This window comes from Perca fluviatilis, chromosome 7 (assembly GCF_010015445.1).
Source record: "Perca fluviatilis chromosome 7, GENO_Pfluv_1.0, whole genome shotgun sequence".
In the NCBI taxonomy this organism is placed as follows: domain Eukaryota; kingdom Metazoa; phylum Chordata; class Actinopteri; order Perciformes; family Percidae; genus Perca; species Perca fluviatilis.
Window position 1 is genome coordinate 13,875,273 of NC_053118.1, and position 24,109 is coordinate 13,899,381.

Here is a 24,109-nt window from a genome sequence, read left to right on the forward strand (position 1 = left end):
CCATTGGCGAAGTCCTCCTGCAGGGCCAGCAGTGCTATCATGCAGCATTACCCACGACGGTCACCACAGTATTTATATGTTTACAACAATTTGTGATTGTTAACACCTTGCCAAAGTAACAGCATCAACTAATGGTATCCCCCACCACGAGATACAATTTGAAGATGGAAGTCTAACAAACGCACGTTTCTTCATGCAGGTTTTGTCACGAACGGTATTAAAGTTCGGACCGATAACGAGGACATTAAGTGTAACGATTGCGCGAGAGCTCAACGGCTGTATTTCTAGACCAGGGGTCGGCAACCTTAGGCACGCGTGCCACCATGGGCACGTGGGACCTTAACCAATGGCACACTGGCAATATGTGTGCAAGAGAGTTATTGGTGTGTTAAAATCATGGTTGAAATGCTGAAGCACTCTCTCATCCGCATGCCAAATTACAACGTTCACAGTTGCGCGACCTCATAGGTGCCGATACCGTGGGTGCTCCGGAGCTCGAGCACCCACGGAAAATACTGAGCACCCACGTGTGCCAGACTGCCAGTTCATTTTTACATTAATTTAATATTAAACATTGCAGATGGTGCTAAGTGGAGCGTCTGACATAGTGTGATTGGTCATGGCGGTGGCATTGATTTATAATTTCCCACGAAGCTGATTAAACTTCTCATCTCCAATCCTATCTGTATCTGTGAGAAGTGGCGCTGTCCTGAGTTTACGGCTTTAGTATGGCGTGTGTGTTTGTGTCGGCCGCTGTCCATTTCCTAAGGTTCTGAAATGCAAACATTTTTGACAACTTTTTTTTTTTTTGAAAGGGTGTGCGCGTGTGAGCACCCACGGAGGAAAACATCAATCGGCGCCTGTGCGCGACCTGTTATTTACGGTAGTCTGATTGACTCATATCTCTGACCGGGAACAATACAAAGAGGATTACCAACGGCCGCTGGGGCAGATGAACTAACGCTAGTCTTGTTACTGTAAGGAGTTACAATTAAACCTTCGTGAGTTAAAAGCCAATACTTATCAATGCACTCACCTGTGTAGACCGGCATAAACATGTAGAAAGCGATATTTCAATCTGCTCTGTCTGCTCAGTCCACCGCGCTGTTTTAAGCAAACACAGCTCTATACTCTGCAAATAGCACATTTTTACAAAACAAGCTAAAACAAAAGCTGTCGGTTTGTAGTCTGTTTCTTAGTTTGCAGGGAATCTTGAAATTTGGACAAATTCTTATAAACTTAAGCTGTCTGAAGAAACCATCCTCTCCACTGGAGCAGTAAATATGGATGCATTTTAAGACCAAAACAAATACATGTGGCTACTTAATATGCACGTGAATGACGCAATCGTTATGTTCGTGTTCTTCATTCTCGATAATGATGCTGGTTGTGTTATAATTATTTTGCCACAGCATCGTTTCATTATCAGTCCATTCATTATTAAAGCTGGGCTTTTCCACAACTTTTCGCTTCAGGCTCTTTGACAGTGATATTTTTGTCAGCCCATTTTCCACCAATCAGGACTGCATACTAAAACCATGTTTCCATAATCATAATAATAATATACAATAATAATAATAATAATAATAATAATAATAATAATAATTACAAGGTCCTAATTATGAGAAATAAATGTTATCAAATGTTGCTATGGAATAAAATTACAGATTCCCTGGATATTACATTTTGATGTGATGTCATAATAAAACGTAATGTTAACATGGCACACTAATAAACAAGAAATTTTGAAAAGGGCACTTCATATCAAAAAGGTTGCCGACCCCTGTTCTAGACTTTGACGTTTGATGATACTGTATATGCACATTATTAAAGACAGTTGTTTAGTTATTTACACTGTATTCTGCAGTTATCTAATGCTAGGGTATTTGATGCTGTCCTGTATTGCATGCAGTCATCTCCTCCTCCTGCGGTCCGTAGCGGACAATGTGACAGTGAGACAGCGGCGATTAATTATTAAGAACAAATTTTTATTTAAGATTTGAGTTGGATTTTGTTTGCAAGGTGTTTATGGAACATGTGCAAATAACATTGCTGGATTTAATCTTCATGATAACGTGGATGATGAAAAAATGTACATGAGGCATCAATACTTAAAAATGTTACGAGTAATCGTTATTCACACATTTACCTTCAGTTCACCACCTCACCATCTGCTTCGCCAATTCCCATTGTCTCCAAAATGTGCATATGCATGGGTCAGAGTTTGCGTGGCGGACCGCACATTCTCCCATCAAGTTTAGTTTTTATAAATCACAACCTTTGTGTGGGAAGGCACATTTTCAGCCCTGTTTTGTGTGTATGCCACGTTTATAAATGAGACCCCTGGATCTTGGTTTTCAACCTAAATGTTAAGTAATAGTTTGTTGATATAAAATTTAGAATCCTTTTGACCAACCTTAACACAATTTCTAGATTGTCTTTGCTACTGCCAGTAGCAGATTTTCTATTATCGATTGTTCTCTCCTCTTATGTAAATCTGTATTATTGGCCTGCTAAGCCAGTTAAAGTCCTCAAATTTTAAAGTTTCACTAGCTGGACAGATGCCAAAGTGTGAGAAATATTGACAAAAAGAGGTGTGATGAGATCGTCCCACGAGACTTCTCTTTGAGGTAAAAATTGTCTCTCGAAATAAGTCACAAGTGCAGAGCAGCCGCCCGTAGACGAGTCGGACCTGGTTGGCCTTATAATACATCTGGCTTTGATAATGAGTCTGTCTTGGACCTCTAAATTAGCATAGAAGATCCCCTGCCCGTTCTCCAAAGTTGACTCTGAGTTCACTTTTGCAGAGCGGTATAGCGGAGTTGCAGTTGTAAAAAGCTGACGGTAAAACTCAGCGTTAGAACATTAGAGGGCATGGCCGCTCTCTCTCTCTCACTGCAGCGTGCAGTTCAGGGTGTCGCTGACTCGCGCAGATCGCTCTTTCTCTGTCTTTTTTTAAATGAGTCGGAAGCAGAAAGCAAAACCTAACTTTACTTTTAATGATATTAAACAGAGAAATGTTCTCCCCTCGTCTTAAAATGATCATACATCAGTACAAGAGCAGCCTACTTTCCTGTTTACTGCTGCAATGAAACGCCGATTCTTCATTGACATAGTTTTAATCTGTGAAATCATTTTTACTTTTTTAAGTTCTCTATTCACTTGGTATTTTAATCATTTTTGTGTCTCTTTTTAATGTAATATTCCTTTTTATTTTAGTATTATAATTTTAAGATTTGTTTTATTATGCTCATTCCTAGTGCATCTGTAAGGATTAATAAAGCATCTATTATTAAATGAGTGAAAAGTGCGTCATGTAGATGGATGTTTCAACAAGATAAACCCAAATGAATACAACTGGTTTTTAATCATGATAATGATATTTGCAATTATAGCTAAAATGTAAATTGAATAATAGTCACATTCAGTTTGAGGTTATTGTGTGTATTCTGTGCCCTACAATGTAACCCGCTAATCCATAATCTTAACCTTACGGGTCAGTATGGACATGAAAACATTTCAAATGTATGCATTACATTGTATTCAAAGCTTTTTGTAAGATATTCTTCGTATTTTCCTGAAAACCTCTAATGCTCCGCTTTCTTATTTCTCCTCTAAGGTGTCCAATTCACTTTTTACTCCTTCCACCTGGAGGATCATCATGACTACCTTCTGATAACAGAAAATGGCAGCTTCGCCCAGCCACTGGCTCGACTCACCGGCTCAGAGAGGCCTTCACCAGTTAATGCCGGCCTGTATGGGAACTTCAAGGCCCAGCTACGCTTCATTTCTGACTTCTCTATATCGCTGCAGGGATTCAACATCTCCTTCTCGGGTATGAAGGCATATGAGGGTTCTGTCTGTAGGAGGCAAGGAGAGGGCAGTATTGGTAGGTGTGTAGACAGGATGGGGAGGGAAAGCTTTAAAAGAGGAAGGAAGATAAATTGAGTGGAGAAGTGAGGATGTGGTGGGTGGAGATGTTAACTAGAAGGGATAGAAAGCAGAAGTGAAAGACACGGAGACAGACAGAGAGAGAGACAGCTTGTTCATTGATGAGATCAAAAGCGCAAAGCCTCTCTAAAGTGTGCATAAAGTAATGTGAGGAGTAATTTGTTGGTCAGATCGGGAGCGGGCTTAAGGTAGACCATGCCTCAGGCTGCGCTGATCAGAGGAGGATAATTAAGAGACAACGAGGTCACGCAGGTAGAGGCTGTCTGACCGTGATGGGAATGATCATCAAAGCATGCCATGTGGGTCGTATCCTCAGGACTGAGGAGATGGAGAGGAAGGGGGGGTTACAGAAATAATGGGGCCCCCATGCAGAGACCAAGGAATAGAGAGATGGAGATGGGAGGGAGGGAGACAGAGTGAGAAAAGAGATGAGACAGATGGTGATGCTGAGTGAGCAGTGTTGATGGAGAGGGTGGAGAGAGAGTGAAGAAGAGAATGAGAGAGATATATAGTGAGTAGAAAAAGAGAGAGAGAGGGTCTGCTTCATGAGCGTTCTGGCTAAATGTTTGCCTGCTGTTCGCTGAAGTGAAGCATAACTTATGCAGCCATGAATATTCATGAAATTTAGTTTGTGTGTGTGTGTGTGTGTGTCCTTGCATGCTCTGTAATTAGCATCTAAAGGTTTCCTGATTAGAATTCCTTTTTTAACTTTTTATGACCTTTGATGAAAATTTGCCAGTGCTGTCAGGCCGCATCCTACAGTAGGATGCTGCTGTAACATTTTGTTGAAATCAGTAGTCGTACATAGCTCTGCATACTGCCAAATACAGTCCGTGAAAGGAATGCTGCAGGGAGGAAGACCTTATTCTTCTTATGCAGCGTGAGTTGCATCTACATCTCAACAGCCTATGGATAATAATATTGCATGCAGGGTGGCCTAAATTTTCATCCAGACATCCAGGGTTCAAGCTTTTGGCATGTATCCCAACCTGATGAAGTGTCGTTGAGTAAGACCGTTAATCCCCACAAGCTACGGTATATACATGCACTAAGAGTTTCATTGAAGGGAGCAAGAGAACGGACAGTTTTTTCCTTGGGGTTTATTATCAATGACAAGTATAAATAACAAATCATTCTAAGTAGAGTATTCATATTTTTGTGGGTAAAAAGGCATTTTTATCTGTTGCAACTGATTTCTTTTGGCTATCTTGTTTCCAGAGTACGATCTTGAACCCTGTCAGGACCCTGGAACGCCTCAGTTTGGCTGGCACACGGGCTCCAGGTTTGGCATTGGTGACTCACTGGCATTCTACTGCAACACAGGATATCGTCTACAGGGGGCGAGGGAGATTGGGTGCTTGGGAGGTGGCCGTCGCATGTGGAGTGCCCCTCTGCCAAGGTGTGTGGGTACGTGGTCAGCTGCTTTTTATTCCGTTTTCTTTCCTGTTTGTGTTTTGCACAATTTGCTCTGTGAGCCAATGTCATGTTTTAAATACACTTTTTTATTAGACATTGAAGAACTCAGTGGAATTGGATTTACAAAGTAGACTACAATTTAAAGCTCAGACCTGTAATTAATACTGATGTGAGCTGCTACTGTAGGTTAAAACTATCCTTGGAGATCTCTTTTCCACTGAAGGGTACTCCAAGGGCAGGTTAAGAGAGAGGAGTTCAGGGACAATACACTGATTATTATTATTATTATTTTTTTTTTTGTCCCAGAGAAGCTCACTTACATTACTTGCAAATGTCAAGGTCTGACTCCAGAGATCCAGTCGTTTCATATCAGAGGCATTGTGGTCCGTGTAACACTTATCAGTTCAATTTTCTAAGCACAAACGGACATGTGGAAAAACAGAAAAATGGGTTCAAATATCCAATTTTTTCATTTTTTCCCACTTTGGAACCAATTTTTCTGTTTTTCCAAATGTCCGTTTGTGCTTAGAAAATTGAACTGATAAGCGTTACACTGACCCATTGTGTCATTTAAACTAGTTCCATCACACCCTGTGTTGGAGCGCCTAACATGTTTTTGTACAGTCTTGTTTCTGACACACCCATTTAGCCCTGTTTTGGAAAAGGACTGCTATGATAATAGCATTAATTTTACATGATAATAGTGCATGTAAACAAATAGCAAAAATATTCATGTAGGGCTTGTAGTGACTTCTTTTCATTGGTAATGTGTTTTAAAGTAGACATGCTCTTGTTTTAAAGGAAAACAAATAAATAAATTATTATTGTCTGTGGCTTTTTTAAACTTGCAGCGGAGTGTGGATCGACAGTCTCCAACAATGAGGGAGTTCTTTTATCACCAAACTATCCAATGAACTATGACAACAGCCACGAATGTGTGTACAGCATTCAGGTCCAAACAGGCAAAGGCATCAACATCACTGCCAGCACCTTTCAACTTGCACAAGGTGACGTCATCAAGGTAAAGACACAATAATGTTGCTTTGTTGACAGAAAATAGATAACTAACAAATAAACACAGGGCTTCGGTTAAGAACTAGATCAAATCAATTAGTGTCATAGTTTAATTCATGTTTATGTATATGAGGCATGTCCTGGTGCTCTTTTTATTATGCACAACACGGGAAACCAGAAAAGGGATTTTGTGCAAAGTACCAGACAGAATGCAGAATTGTTTTGCTTTGGAAGTCAGAGCAAAGGTCAAACGGCAGCAGCAGCATCATCCCTTTGGGAAGGAAGGGATTCATTTCTTTGCTCAAAGGCATTTTAACAGTTTTGGTAAGCACCACAAATATGATGCAAATGACTATCTAGTCCCCACTTCACAGCTGGAATGCACTCCTTTTGGGATGCAGATGTCTCGTCTAATGCTCCAATTAACATGGCATTGTAGCCTGCTATCAGTGTTTCTAGTAATGGAGTTGTGTAGACAGTAATCGCTTGTGCTTAGTCATTTTGTGAACATCTGAAATGTGAAAAGACATGCTTAGAGAGCTGATTGACGTGAAGAAAGAGAAAAACAAAACCAGACAGAGAGGGCCCCACTAGTATTTCAAAGGAGGAGCCCAGAGCTTTGTATTTTTATTTTTTATTTCCCCGACATAAATCAGAAAACATTAGGTATACTGCTGGATATTCATAGGAATTTCAATGGGTGCTTATTCAACAAATAATTTACATTAGGCACATGGATCAAAAAAGATTTGTGATGGAAAAAAACGACAAATAAAGCTAAAAAAAAATGCTATTATATTCAACAAAAATCCACAAAACATAGAAAAACAATGTGGGTACCTTACACTTTGCTTAGAGAATGTGCTGCTTTTAAACTCTCATTTTTAGTTTTAATAGAATATTTAGTCGATAATTGGTGTTTAGTCAGGACATTTGGTGAAATAAATAGCATGAAGTAAAAAAGAACAATTACCGGTATTCCTTCAAACCTTCAAATTGGTCTTTTTTCTCTGTGTCAAATCAATAGTAAGAACTATGGTCACTCCGCTCTAATTTTCACATCTCATTTAGGACATTGGTTTTGCAATAGATGTGCCATATAAAACAGATGATATACAGTACTAATAGCTTCTTTTTAATTGTGGCTCTCTTTCTTCAGTATTAATATTTAATTCTTAATATTTTTATTCTACTTTATTGTGGGTGTTTCATACTCTATGAGCAGCAAAGCATCATGTTCTTTTTCTGTGTCTCTAATCAGGTGTATGATGGAAAAGATGGTGCAGCCCCACTCCTTGGCTCATACACAGGCACGTCGATGCAAGGTCTGTCTCTTACCAGCACCTCCAACTATCTGTGGCTTGAATTTTACTCTGACCAGGAGGCGACAGCAGCGGGGTTCCGGCTCATATACCACAGTAAGTCACATTTCATTTCCCTGGGGGAGGAGGGCCTTTTTTCCAAATGGGTGAATTTAGCATCACTTCAGGAGCCAGGCATCTCAAGTAGCAGAATTAAAAAAAAATTAAATTGAATTGACCCTCACCCTGATTCACTGTGTCTTTCACTGTCAGGGTATCCATTAAACAGCATGCTGTTTTTGCGCCATTCCTGCAGAAAAATTAGCTTTCTTCTTTCCATCCTTTCACTTCCTCTGCCTCTCTCTATGTGAATCCCTTTTCTATCTTTTCCTTTGCTCTCCTCCCCTGTAATTGGCATCCATGTCTGCCTAACTGTACCTTGTTAAAACAGGTGAATTATTGTTGGCATTGTTTGAAATCAGTGCGTTTGTGTGTGCTTTAGCAATGTGTATATGCACGCACCAAAGATGGTGTGTGCCTCATACAGTATGCGTGTGTGTATTGAAAGTTTGGGTCATTGCTGTAAGTGGGCCAGTAATAGATGGGTTTTGTTTCTCCCCCTAATTGGCTTGCTGACTGTGTATTGTTGCTAACCGTTTCTAATTTATTACTGTGGTGAGAGAATGTCTTGGTGACACTGCATTTTGCAGTCCAATTTAAAGTGTTTTTGTGTTTCACCTGCAATTGAGCTTTGAATTCTTTTCCTCTACTAGTGGGTTTTCTTAGGTAGAATTCAACATTGTTAGTCAGAAAGGTAACAGGCCAAGTGCTTTTTTGAATGAATAGTATGAAAGCAAATACATTTTTAGCTAGCTTGCAGCTACTAGGCCCACTCTGGCAGTTTTCAGTCTGTGATAATTTCACCAAATGTAGTGCAAACCGTTGTACTCGAGTTCAAATACATCCATTTTTACAATAGAGTGCAATTTGACATTACTCGTGGTTTTGGTTTTGCAACCTGACAGGCCTGCAAAAGTAATAATAAAATGTACATTAATCAGGGATGTGGAGTCATTTACAACAAGTAAATAAGGTACCTTTGAGTTACCCAATTAGCCATAATCAGATTTCATTTCAGAATTTCCCATAGATGTACACATGGTAAATTACATAATGTAAACCTTTTTTCCATTTGAAAGTGGAATCTTTACTTGGTCTTTTCAACCAGAATGAATAACCCTTATTAACGTGGGAAAGGTTTGACTTATGTATGAACAGCACGAGGGCAAGGAGGAGGTGTGATATGGGCAGCTTAAATCTTGTCTGAACATGAAATCTGATCGTGTTTTCATGACTCTTCTACCAAAAGTGCGGCGGTAATTTTCTAAATGTGAGCAGTCACTGCTGGAGATTTATACTAGGCATGACACTTGTAATACTACCATAACATCTGGCATGGGCATGGACCTCGCTGTGAGAGGAGAGGAGACCATAAATCAGCACTGCTGGGTTTATGTGCGGCCACTGTTGCTGCATAGCAGAGCACTTGCATTTAGTACCTGAAAGAGAGAAATACATATAACGACCGTGGTCAAGATCAAACATGGTGAGCTAAAGAGTTATTGCAACATTTTCTTCTTTGTAGCTTGTTGGTTTTCTTTTATTTGTTCTACCCCAAAGTGTTACGAGTGGATGGGCTGTTTCTCAATTGTTGGTAAATGCCCACACACAATTGAACATTTAATTGTGAACATCTAATTGTGCTCTCTGTCCAAAAGGAATCTTTACTGCCAAGTAATATAAGGGGCTGTAAGCCCAGCCCTAAACTGGAAAGTAATTCTCAAAGCTCAATCAATGCCTCTTTACAAAACCGATAAATGGAAATATTACATTGGTTCACAGAATGGCTGCTCTCCAGTGTACTTGGTTTTAAATGCTGACAAGCAGTTCTGTGTTTGTGTTGATGGTCTTATGTTAGGTCATTCTTTAACTCATATTCTTCTCCACCCTTTTCTCCTTTTCCTGTGCCTCTCAATCTTACTCGTCCAGGCTTTGAGCTATCCCACTGCGATGACCCAGGTGTGCCGCAGTTCGGCTTCAAAGTTAGTGACCAGGGTCACTTTGCTGGAAGTGCCATCACGTTCGGCTGCGACCAAGGTTACACCCTGCACGGCAGTGGCATACTCAAGTGCATGACTGGGGAGAGAAGGGCATGGGACAACCACATGCCGTCATGTATAGGTAATCCTTTCTGCCTATGTCTGTTTGCTGTCTTTGTCTAACATTTTGGTCCCTTTCTCTGTCCATTGCTCTCTCTCTCCTTCTGTAATAGCTTATATTATTATTATTCAGGCCAGGCTCACTGTCAATATTGCTCAGCTAGGTGTTAATCCTAAGGATTCCCAACATGATTTCTACTTAATTGAACTTGAAAATACGCTGCTTGTCATTTTGAAAGAATCTAAACAGTTCTGATGTTTAATTGTGAATCATTGATCTCTCTGTGTTCTTTATGCAGAAATGGCTGTATAGAGTCATTAAGAACAGAATAGTGAAGCAATCTGAATTGCTGTTGAACCTTTACTGTGATGCTCTGACTGTTTAATTGATGAGCTGCGTTATTTAAATGTTTTAATCCACCAGCCATTGATCAGCATTTTTCTGAAAGTAAAGGCATAAATGTCAGAGTATTCATATCATCATTCATACAGTCTTGGCTGTATTTTCATATTCAGAACATGCTGAGAAAGAGCGACAGAGAAATTATAAAGATATTACCTGCATGCTCCTAGAGTCTGGAAGGTCTTGTGAGGCACTGTCTGTTTCTCGATGTCTAGCAGTGATGGATTGGGGTAAAAAATGATTTATAAATTCCTGACGTGTGCAGAATTGCACTTTAAATGCCACCGTGACCTGATGCCTTTTTCAATGAAACGTGTATTTGTTCCTTTTTCGGTGAAAGGACTTTAGCCTGGCATTGTGGCATGTTCAATACCATCACAAAAAGAACTAAATCAGTCAATTGATTAACTGTTTAACAGTGCTGGATCACTAAATGGCCAATATTAATAGTAAGCTTTGTATCTATGAGCTGAATGTGAAATGAGATCTCCAGCTAATTCTCCAGGGCCACATCCTGGCTCCACATCCGTCAAGGACTTTTCCCGGTGTTATGATACTGATTATAGCCTACCACTGTTGCAGTCTAATGCAATTTTCCTATTAATGAAGTGCCGTTTGTTCTGTAATATAGATAGCAAGACGATAACCAGGGGAAGAGACAACATAGATTGGATAAGATATTCCTCCTGTCATTAACATTTGTAGCAGTGTCCTCTCTGCAGCGCAAGGCCCAGCCTATATATTCTCTTTTTATTTATATAGTCTTTTTAAAGTTAATTAATGGCATCATTAGGAGGCATACTTGGAGACAAAACAAGTTTTGCATCTGTCACTATCCCTGCCCTGACAGGAAGTCCTTGTTTCAGTCCCATTTCCTGTTGGAATAAGAAAATTGTAATTTTTTTTTAGCAGAACTGTTGCTCATTAGTCCTAATTGTATACTCTTGAGCTTCAGTGAGCTTGGAATCTGACCGCATTTCTTCTGTATTTGGTTTCAACATACTATATGAACATTTGCTTGTGTGTATGTGTCGCCATTTCCTCTTGTGCGATTTTCCATTTTGGGGGGGGTTTCATGTATTTTGTGTTCATTTGTATTTGTGCATGCAGCGGAGTGTGGTGGGAGTTTCAAGGGTGAGTCTACAGGGCGTATCCTCTCCCCTGGGTATCCCTTCCCCTACGACAACAACCTGAGGTGCACCTGGACAATTCAGGTCAACTCTGGCAACATTGTCAGGTAATAATAATAAATAATAATTTATGTATACACTGTATATCTAGTATTAAAAAAAAAAAAAGCCATCCATACTTTTTAGAAAAACATAATATAGAATACTTTATTTAAAGCAACACCAAAGATTCTTTTGTGCCTTAAAATAATGTTTCTGAAATCGTTTCAGTGGTTCATCAACTCGTAAACGTCGGCGGTGAACAGCACTTCTGCATTCGCTTTGCAGCCCTCTATCGGCTATAACCGCACTATGCAAGTTTGCCGGATCGGGTAGCGAATCTGTAGTTCGAATGAAGAAATAATGAGACATTACGACAGCGATGATGGACAATTCCGCTTCCAACCTGTAGGGGGACCGAAGAGGAAAAGTGCTTTGGTGTTGCTTTAACTTAGCACAAAAAGTAAGGAAATTTGTGTTTTTAGATTAGGTTTAGATAATTAGATTATTTCTCTGTGGCAGAGAGTTCCCTTTCATGGTGCCCCATTTGTAAGGAACATGCATTTGTGGGATAAGCAGCAGCGCTGAGTATATGGGTTGTGGCCATGAAAAATTTGCCAAATCTTCTCTGCCATTGCCAAACAGGTTTTGCTGTTGCTATTGACACTTGTTTTGAGCTTCTGGTACCCCCAGGTACCTGTGAGCATAGGCCCTACTACTGTAAGTACAGCTACAGTCAGTAAGTGTCCAAGAATCAGCAAGCCGCATTTGACTGGATTGGGCCCTTGCTGGTGTTCCGCAAAACCAAGTTGCGGCATTATTTGGAGTGAGCCCTAGTACCATCTCCAAACTGAAGGCCAAGTTCTATGGAGCTAAATCGGGGCCAAATGTTTTGTTAATTTGAAAAAAATATATATAGTTGAAAAACTAAAGCTTGAACTTGAAAATTTAAGTTTTGGTCAAAACTTGGAAAAAATAAAACCATGTATTCAAACTAAAAATAAGTGTACCAATTTTTATTTCAGTTTGAATAAAATTTAGATTCAATTCTGGAATTATTTTGGAGAAATTATAAATTTTCATTTTTCACTTTTATATTTCTTTTCAGTTCCACATTTCATGTTTTCAGATTCAAAACTTATTTTTTTTACGGCTTCAAATCTTTTTTTTTCGGTTTCAAATTTTTTTTTTCGGTTTTAGATCTGTTTTTCACTTTCAGATCATTTTTTTTCGGTTTCAGACTTTTGGCCCTGATTTTGCGTAGGGGGCGTGGCTTCAACGCAGAGGGGCGTGGCATTATGAGTGACAGCCTAACAAAGAAAATTGTTTTGGACCAATTACACTATAAGAGCAATAAACTGTGCCAGATTGTGCAGTTCAGCAGGAACAATGACTTCTCCCACTTCCATGTATGACTTATAGCACCACAGTATTCACTAGCACCAGCCCACAGGTAAGACATGTGAAAGATATTAGCATTTTTGAATAGATACCTTGCGACATTATCTCCGCAGTGGCATTTTTTTGTGATTAACACATAAAGGGAATATAGGTGGACAGCTGGACAAAGCTGGCAATCAAGCATCGCTAGCACTAAAGTTAGCATTAACTAACGTTAGCTTCACACTAGCTGCGGTTTTTACACTAATTTCAGTGTCCAGCTCAAGTTTTTTTACTTTAACGTGTAGTGGTCTTTGTGAACCTCTGTTTGTCAGAATGACCATAACTCGACAGTGGCTGCCTGCAGCCGTACAGAGCCTTATAAATGTAAAACATTATAGATAACTAACATTGCTAAGTTAATAGTGTTACCTTTTCATGGTTAGTTTAAACAACATCCTGGTCTGCTTTGTTAATCAATCAATAAAAGCTTTTATTACGGACACACACGGTCCAGAAAACAGACAGTAGACCTACAAATACAAAAAGACAAGTTAGTGTATTCTGATAGTTAGGCTGTGGTAGAAGCCTTCAAAGTTTGCCCACTTGGCATATTTTGTAAGGCATAACTGTTACATGTAACGTTATGTGTGTAAAACGTACTTTATCAGGCCAGAGCATTAATGTAAAGTCATATTTGTCTACTCTGTAAAAAGAGACCTTCTTCACTGCAGCCACTGTCGAGTTATGGTCATTCTGACAAACAGAGGTTCACAAAGACCACTACACGTTAAAGTAAAAAAACTTGAGCTGGACACTGAAATTAGTGTAAAAACCCCAGCTAGTGTGAAGCTAACGTTAGTTAATGCTAACTTTAGTGCTAGCGATGCTTGATTGCCAGCTTTGTCCAGCTGTCCACCTATATTCCCTTTATGTGTTAATCACAAAAAAATGCCACTGCAGAGATAATGTCGCAAGGTATCTATTCAAAAATGCTAATATCTTTCACATGTCTTACCTGTGGGCTGGTGCTAGTGAATACTGTGGTGCTATAAGTCATACATGGAAGTGGGAGAAGTCATTGTTCCTGCTGAACTGCACAATCTGGCACAGTTTATTGCTCTTATAGTGTAATTGGTACCATGTGTTCAAAACAATTTTTTAAATGGAACTTTGTCACTGGTATCAGTTTGTTAAGTAAAAAGCACATGTATATAGTGGATAGAAAGCATTCAGTCATAGTTCTCACAGTAACACCATTTCCTGAAGGCAACATGCCTTCTTTGTTAGGCTGTCACTCATAATGCCACGCCCCTCTGCGTTGAAGCCACGCCCCCTACGCAAAATCAGGGCCAAAAGTCTGAAACCGAAAAAAAATGATCTGAAAGTGAAAAACAGATCTAAAACCGAAAAAAAAGATTTGAAACCGAAAAAAAAAGATTTGAAGCCGTAAAAAAAATAAGTTTTGAATCTGAAAACATGAAATGTGGAACTGAAAAGAAATATAAAAGTGAAAAATGAAAATTTATAATTTATTCAAAATAATTCCAGAATTGAATCTAAATTTTATTTAAACTGAAAGAAAACTTGGTACACTTATTTTTAGTTTGAATACATGGTTTTATTTTTTCCAAGTTTTGACCAAAACTTAAATTTTCAAGTTCAAGCTTTAGTTTTTCAACTATATATATATTTTTCAAATTAGCAAAACATTTGGCCCCAATTTAGCTCCATAAAGTTCCATATAACGGGGATGTCAAAGACAGGCCGCGAAGTGGGCGTCCCAAGAAGACGACACCCCAAGAAGACCATTTCCTCACCCTGTCAGCACTTATTTGCCGTAGGCGGTCTTCTACAGATTTCCAGTCAACGTTATGTTCAGTGAGAAGTCCAGATTCTGCCTACGGCAGTTGGATCATTGGGTCAAAGTGTAGAGAAGACGCGGAAGATGCTATGCTGATTGCTCCCCCGATAGAGTAACACCTTTTGGTGGAGGCAGTGTGATGGTGTGGGACAGAATCTCCCTCACTGGTAAAAAACGAGGCTGGTCATCATTGGAGGCAATCTCAATGCAGAGAGATATAGAGATGAGATTCTGCAACCAGTGGCAATCTCATATCTCCACATTCTGGGACTGAACTCTATCCTCCAAGATGACCACGCTCGCCCCCACAGAGCGGGGTTTATCAGAGACTACCTCCAGAATGTGGTAGTGGAGAGGATAGAATGGCCAGACCTCAACCCCATTGAACACTTGTGGGATAAGCTTGGGCGTGCTGTTCGTGCCAGAGTGACCAACACAACCACGTTGGCTGACTTGCGGCAAATGCTGGTTGAAGAATGGGATGCCATCCCACAGCAGTGTGTGACCAGGCTGGTGGAAGAGGTGCCAGGCTGTTGTGGCTGTGTATGGTTCTTCCACACCAATATGTCTTGTTTCTTCAAACTTCAATCATCCAATCCACCAAACACCAAACGAGTCAATGGCAGAATAAGCTGTTTGGCATTGGCAGAGAAGATTTGGCAAATTTTTCATGGGTGCAACCCACATACTCAGCGCTGCTGCTCATCCCACAAATGCATGTTCCTTACAAATGGGGCACCATTTGAAAGGGAACTAAACAGGCTTTCCAACAGTATAAGAGTTATTGCCAAAAAGCATTGTTACCACAGAGAAATAATCTACCAAACATAAATTTACTTACTTTTTGTGCTAAGTTTAGTTAATGTGGCTAATTGGACCTTTTCCAGGACTGTGTGGGTGTGGTTAGACTGAGTGATTGACAGCTTCAGAGTCCACTGTTAGTCTTGTTGCTCTGTTAGGGCGGGACAAATTACACCTTATCCTTATTGGTAGAAATAATTTGTGACCTAATAAGTTCCCATCAAAGCCCACCTTCAACCTGAAAAGAGTCGAATCAGCCAGAATAGCTGAAAACACCAGAGGTTTTAAGATAATAATTTATCAAAATATGCTAATTGCATTGAGCGTCACTACTCGTGAAATATGGTGAGGAAAAAAACTATATATAATTGGGCCTTCAATTTTTTGTTTATAAAGAAACTAATATTAGGAATAAGTTTAAAGGAGAATTCCGGCCAATTTTTACATTAATCTTGCTCGCTGTAGATATGCCTGTACATTCAACTGAAAAAAAACCCCAACCTGGATCGGTCCTAGCAAACTGGAGTTGCTGCAGCTACCTCTATGAGCTTCCACTGAGCTAAAACGGCAGTTGTCAGGACAAGTTTTAGAGTGCCTTTGTGCCTCTTAACAGACACAAAATGCAATTAAAATGTTTTCTCATTGTTTAAATTCACCTACCCTGTCTTGATCCTGCTAGTGCTGAGGTCGCTGCAGCAACTCCAGTTTGCTATAACTGATCCAGGTAGAGTTTATTTCAATTGAAAGTACAGGCATATCTATAGCGATCAACTTAAAAACTTAAAAATTGGCCAGAATTCTCCTTTAAAGGTCCCATGACATGGTGCTCTTTGGATGCTTTTATATAGGCCTTAGTGGTCCCCCAATACTGTATCTGAAGTCTCTTTCCCGAAATTTAGCCTTGGTGCAGAATTACAGCCACTAGAGCCAGTCCCACAATGAGCTTTCCTTAGGATGTGCCATTTCTGTGTCTGTAGCTTTAAATGCTATTGTGGAGGAGAGAGAGGGGGCAAGGTGGAGGGTGTGTGTGTGGCCTTGACCAACTGCCACTTTGCTCATTTGAAAGCCATGATGTCTCTCTCTCATGGGTGGGCCAAATTCTCTGGGCGGGCAAAGCAGAGAAAGGGGAGGTAACCTTGCTCCTTATAACCTCACAAGGAGCAAGATTTCAGATCGGCCCATCTGAGCTTTAATTTTCTCAAAGGCAGAGCAGGATACCCAGGGCTCGGTTTACACCTATCACCATTTCTAGCCACTGGGGGACCATAGGCAGGCTGGGGGAATGCATATTAATGTTAAAAAACCTTTTTCATGCCATGGGACCTTTAAATCAACAAAGGCACAGTAGGAGACTCAGTATTACAAAAGACTGCAGTTGATACACAAGGAAATTGCCTAGAAGTTAAGTAATGAGTTGATTTAAATACATCATAAATAAACTGATTAAATGAACTAACCTGAACTAAGTTCAGTTAAGATTTTAAACATGAACAATTCTCCTTTTAAAGCGAGATCTCAAGATAACCAGCCTGCAGCAGATCCATTAACAATGATTGGGACAGGGACTTTGTAGACACTGACAGCACCCAGGGGGATTTTCCCCGGACATGGAAGCATTATTTTTTTGGTTGAGAGCGCCTAGTATTACTGTGGAATAAAACCCATTTGTGCTTAGAGGTCGAAGTAAACATGGTATGATTTCATAAAGTTAGCCACACATTCTTTGTCAGAAGAGCTGCTTCAGGCCATCTCTTGATGAGATCCCAGATAAGTTTGTGCACTCCTATTTCTAACTTTGGCAGAAATTGATTGATGATACCAAAACTAATACCCAAACTGGAATACCCTAAAGCATGGAGACACAGTTTATAGATATCGCTTTTGAACTCAACTTAATCTTTCAGCAAGTTCAGCAACCATTTTACTTACCTTCTCGAGAACATTTGTTTTTGTTGTATTTGAAATGCAACTTTGTGCAAGTGAATAAAAGCATCATTAATTCAACTAAACATGAGTGAGTATAATGCCACATAAGCTGAATTCATCTCTGATCATTTGTTAAATGCAAAGACTTGACTTAAACGGACAAAATTTACCTTAGGCCAAACTAAGCCAAAGTAACAAAAGCTTGTGTTCCCCTCTTCCAGTCTCCAGTTTCTTGCATTTGACACTGAGGCGTCTCACGACATCCTTAAGGTGTGGGACGGGCCTCCTGAGAACGAGATGGCTCTGAAGGAGGTTAGCGGCTCACTGCTGCCTGAGGGGATCCACTCCACTCTCAACGTCGTCACCATACAGTTCGAGACTGACTTTTATATCACCAAGTCTGGCTTTGCTATCGACTTCTCCAGTGAGTATTTCCTTTTGAGAAATTGATTTACTGTAGATGTTTACTGTTATTTGTTTGCTTTTGATGAGTCTCTCTGAGGAGTTGAAGAACATCAGGTATTTTACTTGGCAATATATGTAGGTAAATATACAGGTACGTGAAAGTTGTATACTGCCTGACCTGAGAATGTGTCATAATTCTTAACATTACTGTTTTCTAACTGTCTCTTAACACACACACACACACACACACACACACACACACACACACACACACACACACACACACACACACACACACACACACACACACACACACATTGTCATAGCGACCACTTCTGCTAGTATCTCTGCTGACCAACGAAATATGGCAGAATCGATGTTGGCTAGGTTGTGGATTTGCAAACCGCTGCTGCTGTAAAGCTTTTTGCTTTTTCTCACCGATCTCTTGATAACTTCTGGCCGGCCAGTGATATGTCGAAGTCTGTTTCCCTCCTGTTAAAAGTAGCACCGCCCTCCGTTGTTAGGGTTTGGTTCAGGTTTAGGGGGGACGACAGATCTCAACAGGGAAACGGAGTTCGATACAACACCGGCACGTTCGCATGCAACCTCTCCCCTCCCCCAAGCCCCCATTACTCGCGTGCACAAGCAACTGACGCCGCCTGTTGCTAATTGGCTGGAATAGTGTTTTGTCTGCTTGTGCACTCCTTTCTGTTTGTTTTCCATTAAAACAGCCAGGGCTGTGTTGGAACACCAGATTTTTTTTCAGCGCACATAGAAAATAGAGAGCTAGGTGACCGTGAGGAGATATTTGCTGAATTTGACAAAAAGGGTATTTGATTAACATTGCTTACTGCACCTTAGAGTGTAGTCACCACAGAGTAGGGCTGGGCGATAAAACGATAACGATATGTATCGCGATAGACACGTAATCAATATCAATAGAAAATGCGTTCGATAAAACGTTCGATAACTTGTTTTTCTTCTTCGGAAGAAACCAGAAGTTGCGAAGCAAGTTTGGTTGCATGAACAAAGGCACTCACTCTCTGGTAACCTAGTAACGTAGGGAGTGACACTCTAACAGCCAATCATGTAACAGTATCAAGTTTGGTTGCGCCACATCGCTCTCGCGTGTTGGATTCTACCATTCTACAATAACAGAACCGCGTGTAGCGATAAGTGGAAAGTGAGTGCCGCGAGCGGCGAAAATTTGATAAAAACAGGAAAAGTCAGTATGGCAGTTTTGGGAGATTTTATAAGTCTGACCGTCGTCCCCACCAACACTACCGCAAAACTTGTTTCACCACCTTAGTCAGCCACACTTTGGCTAAAGCACGTGATACGCCAGCAACGTCCAACAACATCTGCAGCTGCTACACCGCACAAGCAGCAGACCGCCATGGAGAGGTACTCTGCATCAGCACCTTACTAAACGCTACAAAGAAATAACGGAGGCAGACGCGGTTGAGCACTGTCCAGAGCGCCAGGTTACCAACCTAGCACTAAACCTGCAGAAAATAGTTCTTCTCAGGTTTCAGGTTTCTCTATGTTTATATTTAACACTTTGCACCATTTTATTACACCTTATTAAGCAATTCGTACTTATTCTTTCTTCACTGTGATTTTAGACTTATGTTTACATTTTAATTATTTGAGTGGTTTCCATGGTTGTGTTGACATTTCTGCTTTTATAACTGAGGGGATTATAATCAGAGGAAGATTAAGTTTAAAATAAAAATGTTTAAATTTAATATATTTTTCTCCTGGTCCTTATTTTAAATAGGTCATAAAAAATATCAATAATTATCGATATCGACCGATATGAAACACTTATATCGTGATACAGTTTTCAGCCATATCGCCCAGCCCTACCACAGAGGAGTATGTTAGAGATTAATACCTTGTTGATTTTGATGCAGTATGTCCCAAAATGATTTCAAATTATCAAACTGAATTAGGGTGCAGCTTTTAATTTGAACATTTCCTCATGCCATGTGGATCTCTCAATATTTTATGTAATCGTTAACTATATCTTGATGAGCAGTGAAAGTCCCAGGTATTTCTCTGTTCACTGCTGGCAGACTACTAATGCGGTCCACATGTTCTGCTGATGAATAGGTTTCAAAACCAAGCACACAAGTACAGCAGTTCAACACCTCATGTATGCTATGTGTGATGGGTTTGTATTTTCTTCATTTTCTTTAGTACACCGGCATGGCAGCATAATGTGAAAATCAATTACACTACATGGGATTCACTGCACACGTTTGAAGCTGTAATCAATTCTGGAGATGCATACTGCACTTAAATACCAGGTTTGCCTAAGGCTATTGGTTTTCAGAACCAAAAACCTTTTTGTGTTAAGTGAACTTCTGCAGACCTTCTTCAATGGGTGACAGTGTCTTGTGGATGGTAGCCGGGATACTTTTGAGGATATCAGTGTATTTTCAGGTTTGAAGTACAATAAAGAAGAAACCTTTTTTGCGGTTGAATTCATTATTTAAGCCATATTTCAGAAGATGTTACACTTACATTAATCGTCTATGTATAATTGAGGTTAAGTGTCTCTTTTAAACAACTAGTACAATGACTGTTCAGAACAGGGCTATTGCTTGGTTTACAGTATTATTTTTACCATAAGCGCGATTCAGTCAGGCTTGGCTGCGGCTCATAAAGAGATTCGGCCTGTCTCCTTTTTTTCATCAAGCGGTCACACATCCAGGTAGCGATGTGGCCCAGGCGGGGAAAGCAGGGAGCCCGGGAAGCCGCTACAGTGTGCAGAATGGCCAGTTAAATGTGCGTAACTGCCGGCACAAAACACTGTGCTGGAGAGCCCAAGAGCCTGGGGGTTCATCTAACATGTGTTTTGTGTACGATTAATTTCATCATTTGCATGTAGGGTAGACAGCAATCAATTTTAGCGGATGATCACTTTTTGGCATGACACCGGTAGCACACTGCGAAGACCTGTTTGGTAGCAGAGCCGGTAAACCGCAATCAATGAGCCGTCTAGGGCTGTAGCAACTCCCTGCCCCCGCTGCTGTACTGCACATGCGTGAGACACACATAAACCCCGTTTTCACCTGGTAGTAAGATCCAATCTGAGTGATCGGATCACAAGTGGACAGCTCTAAGTGCAGGTGAAAACTCTCTGGACACATTGAGATTGGATCGCAAAAACCACATATGGAGTAAGGTGACCAGATTTCTGAGACAAAATCCAGGGACATATTCAGCTCCAAAGCGTAAATACCTCCAAAACAGGTAATGTTATGAATATGCTTATTTTTCTAAAGTGAGTGCTGTAGTACAACTAGCGGGAGACAACTTATAATTGAGGTAAGTTTGACACTACCTTATTTAATCATTTTTTGTTGTATCTCTTTTCGGTGTTGTAGTTTGTAGACGGTCCCTAAGCACTCGTCTTACTGCCGTCTCACTGCTGGCTGCTCGGAGAGACCAATGTTATTTCTCCAGGTTGGAGGATGGCTCGTTTTGATGAAAATGAGTTTGTAGCTCGTTGTTAACCTTACTACGTTAGGAAAGATGCATCGTTTGTGATTTAATAACATTTTGCTGTAGAGTAATTGATCCCGGATGTTTGAATCCGTGAATATCTTTCTAACTTTACCGAAGTTGAGCTCTGAGCAGCGCTTGCTCTGGCAGTCTTGAGCCTGCGCGCGTTGGGTGCGCGACTATACGTTTGGTCAATGTTTTCTTTCTTTTCATTCCAATTTCGGGTATGTCAGTCACAGTGAAAACCGGGGACAGGTCACCGAAACTGGGGACTGTCCCCAGAAACCGGTGATGTCTGGTCACCCTAAAGTGTCCGTCTGTTAATTATTAGTCTTGCATTACCAGAGATACAGCGCTGTAGAAGGAAGTTGACGGTGAAACGAGTGGTGAAAGCAGCGGCTGTGAAACGGTTTAATTTCCTATAATTACTTCACAATAAAAGTTATTTTGGTATTTGAATGCTTTTGTTATGAAGCAGCAAAATCAGGAAATGTTGGGTCTTCATCAGCAGTAACGTAACACAACTCCTAGCAAACATGAAATGTAAAATAAAGCAGGTATAATATAAACAAAACTTCAAACCACAGAGATTCTGTTAGAAGCTAAAAACGTACTGAGAACCGAACAGAAACTTTAAAAAAAAGTCTCTCTCCTGCGCAGGTCCTGCCGCCCGTCAGTAGGGTCACCCTTTAATATAGGCTGCAGTCTATGGTCGGCAAGCAGACTCTGGGCAGCCCTTTTTCATTTTTCACTTGATTTATGTGAAAATAACAAATGACATTATAAACACACACAACCAGCCTATATGCAAACGGAAATGATGTAAGTATTTATTTGCATATAGAGCGGGGAAGTGAGATCCAATGGTCACTGCGGACGCATTTTCGAGACACATTCTGTTGTGGTGAGTGGAAGGTAGAGGACCCAAACGCAGGTAGAGGCAGGCAGGCAGGAGATGGTTTGAACTCAGGAATTTAATATACAAAAAGCAGCAGTACGAAGACTGGAAAACACACAAGGTAATGCATAAACTGAAGGGCTAAACACAGGCAGAGCAAACTGACACACGCAGGGACAAACACCAGAGGATATAAACTGGGTACAGACAGACTGACAGGGCAAAGACAAAACGATCTAACAAGAGACAAAGGGAACACAGAGGCTAAATACTTGAGGTAATGAGTAAATCAGGAACAGGTGAGACAACAGGTGAAACACATCAGGGCGGGGCAGGACAATCAACATAGGCGGGAAAACACAGGAAGTAAATTGGACACGACAAGACAGAAAACCATAAACAGGAAAAACAGACAGAAAACATGAAATCAACTAAACACAGAAACTTGACACAACACAAGGGAGAACAGAGAACACAGCAATTAACCAAAACCTACACAATACAGAATAACCAACAAAAACATACATACAACATACAGAAAACTACAAAGAAGCAACAGAAATGGCACAAAACACAAGGCAAAATGCTGAAACCATAACCACATTCTACAGCACCTAGAGCTGTCCACTTGTGATCCTGTCACTCAGGACAGATGTTAAAACCCGGTCAGAACAGCCTAATACACACGCACAGAGGTTCCTCGATTTATAGTTGGATGTGAACTATTATGATCACTTGTTTCACAGATGTTAACCTTGACTGAGTTTTTTGCACTTACATTTTAAAAACACTTAATCAGTTGTATTGTGTATGTCATTGATTAATCAAATCATATACAATATCACCATTACCTTTTAAATCCATGTTTGTATTTGTTTAACATTTTTTAAATGTTTTTTTTTTTTTGTTACTTCTTTTTTTTTTTTTTTTTTTTTTTTTTTTTTTTTTAAAAAAAAAAAAAACACCATTTTCTTTTCTCTTCAATAAAGTCTGTCAAGATGGGTCTATTTGAAGAATCCATCAGATTTTACTAGATCCATCTCATAGCTCTGGGCTCCACAGCTGCGGTTTAGGGAAACAGATTAGGAAAACACAGCAGGATTTTGACTGATATCAGTCAGTAATCTGCTCTGTGGTCTAACTCTGTTTGAGCTACAGTATCAGCTTGACAGCTGTCTACCCTATGATATGAAACTCTGTGTGTGTGTGTTCTCGTGCACTCATTGATTCCCTGTACTTTGCCTGCACATGTGCGCTTATGGGTGTGTCACGTGTGTGTTTTTCCTTCAGGTTCGGTTGCGACAGCTTGCAGAGATCCAGGTATTCCCATGAATGGCAGTCGCAACGGGGAAGGGCGGGAGCCCGGTGACTCTGTGACCTTCTCTTGTGATCCAGGATATGAATTGCAGGGGGAGAGTAGAATCACCTGCATCCAAGTGGAAAATAGATACTACTGGCAACCCAGCCCTCCAAGCTGCATCGGTGAGAGGGGGGGCGGGGAGATAGTGCCAGTTAGAGAGAGAAGGGGGATATGTGTGAAGGAGACAGAGAGAGTATGGATTGAAGGAAGAGAAGCAGGGTAGGGTAGGGGATCAGAGTAAAAGAGAGATGGTGAGAGGAAGAGGGAGCAAGGGAGTTTTTCTATTAACTGGCTTTAGCAGAGACTATAATTCTCTCACTGATGTCTTAAGAATATGTGGAGGATAAACAAGACTCTTCAGATATGTTTGAGTCGTTGCCAACTCTTATGTGGACAAATTCACTTCTGTAGCCAGTCAAAGACTGAGTACTCTATGGTCTCCCAGCACATTGTCTTATTAGAGCTTAACAGCTAATTACTTAACTATGC

The 24,109-nt window shown here is 40.4% G+C and overlaps 1 protein-coding gene across 1 annotated transcript in view; it reads left to right on the forward strand.

The window, feature by feature from the left end:
- Positions 1–24,109, forward strand: part of LOC120561928 (CUB and sushi domain-containing protein 3-like) — a 292,084-nt gene that overhangs the window by 121,220 nt on the left and 146,755 nt on the right. Inside the window, exons 20-27 of the mRNA XM_039805270.1 lie at positions 3,620–3,835; positions 5,170–5,358; positions 6,219–6,388; positions 7,643–7,799; positions 9,732–9,923; positions 11,415–11,541; positions 17,666–17,868; positions 23,551–23,742. Coding sequence (XP_039661204.1) covers positions 3,620–3,835; positions 5,170–5,358; positions 6,219–6,388; positions 7,643–7,799; positions 9,732–9,923; positions 11,415–11,541; positions 17,666–17,868; positions 23,551–23,742 — 1,446 coding nt within the window. The remainder of the gene's footprint in view (positions 1–3,619; positions 3,836–5,169; positions 5,359–6,218; positions 6,389–7,642; positions 7,800–9,731; positions 9,924–11,414; positions 11,542–17,665; positions 17,869–23,550; positions 23,743–24,109) is intronic.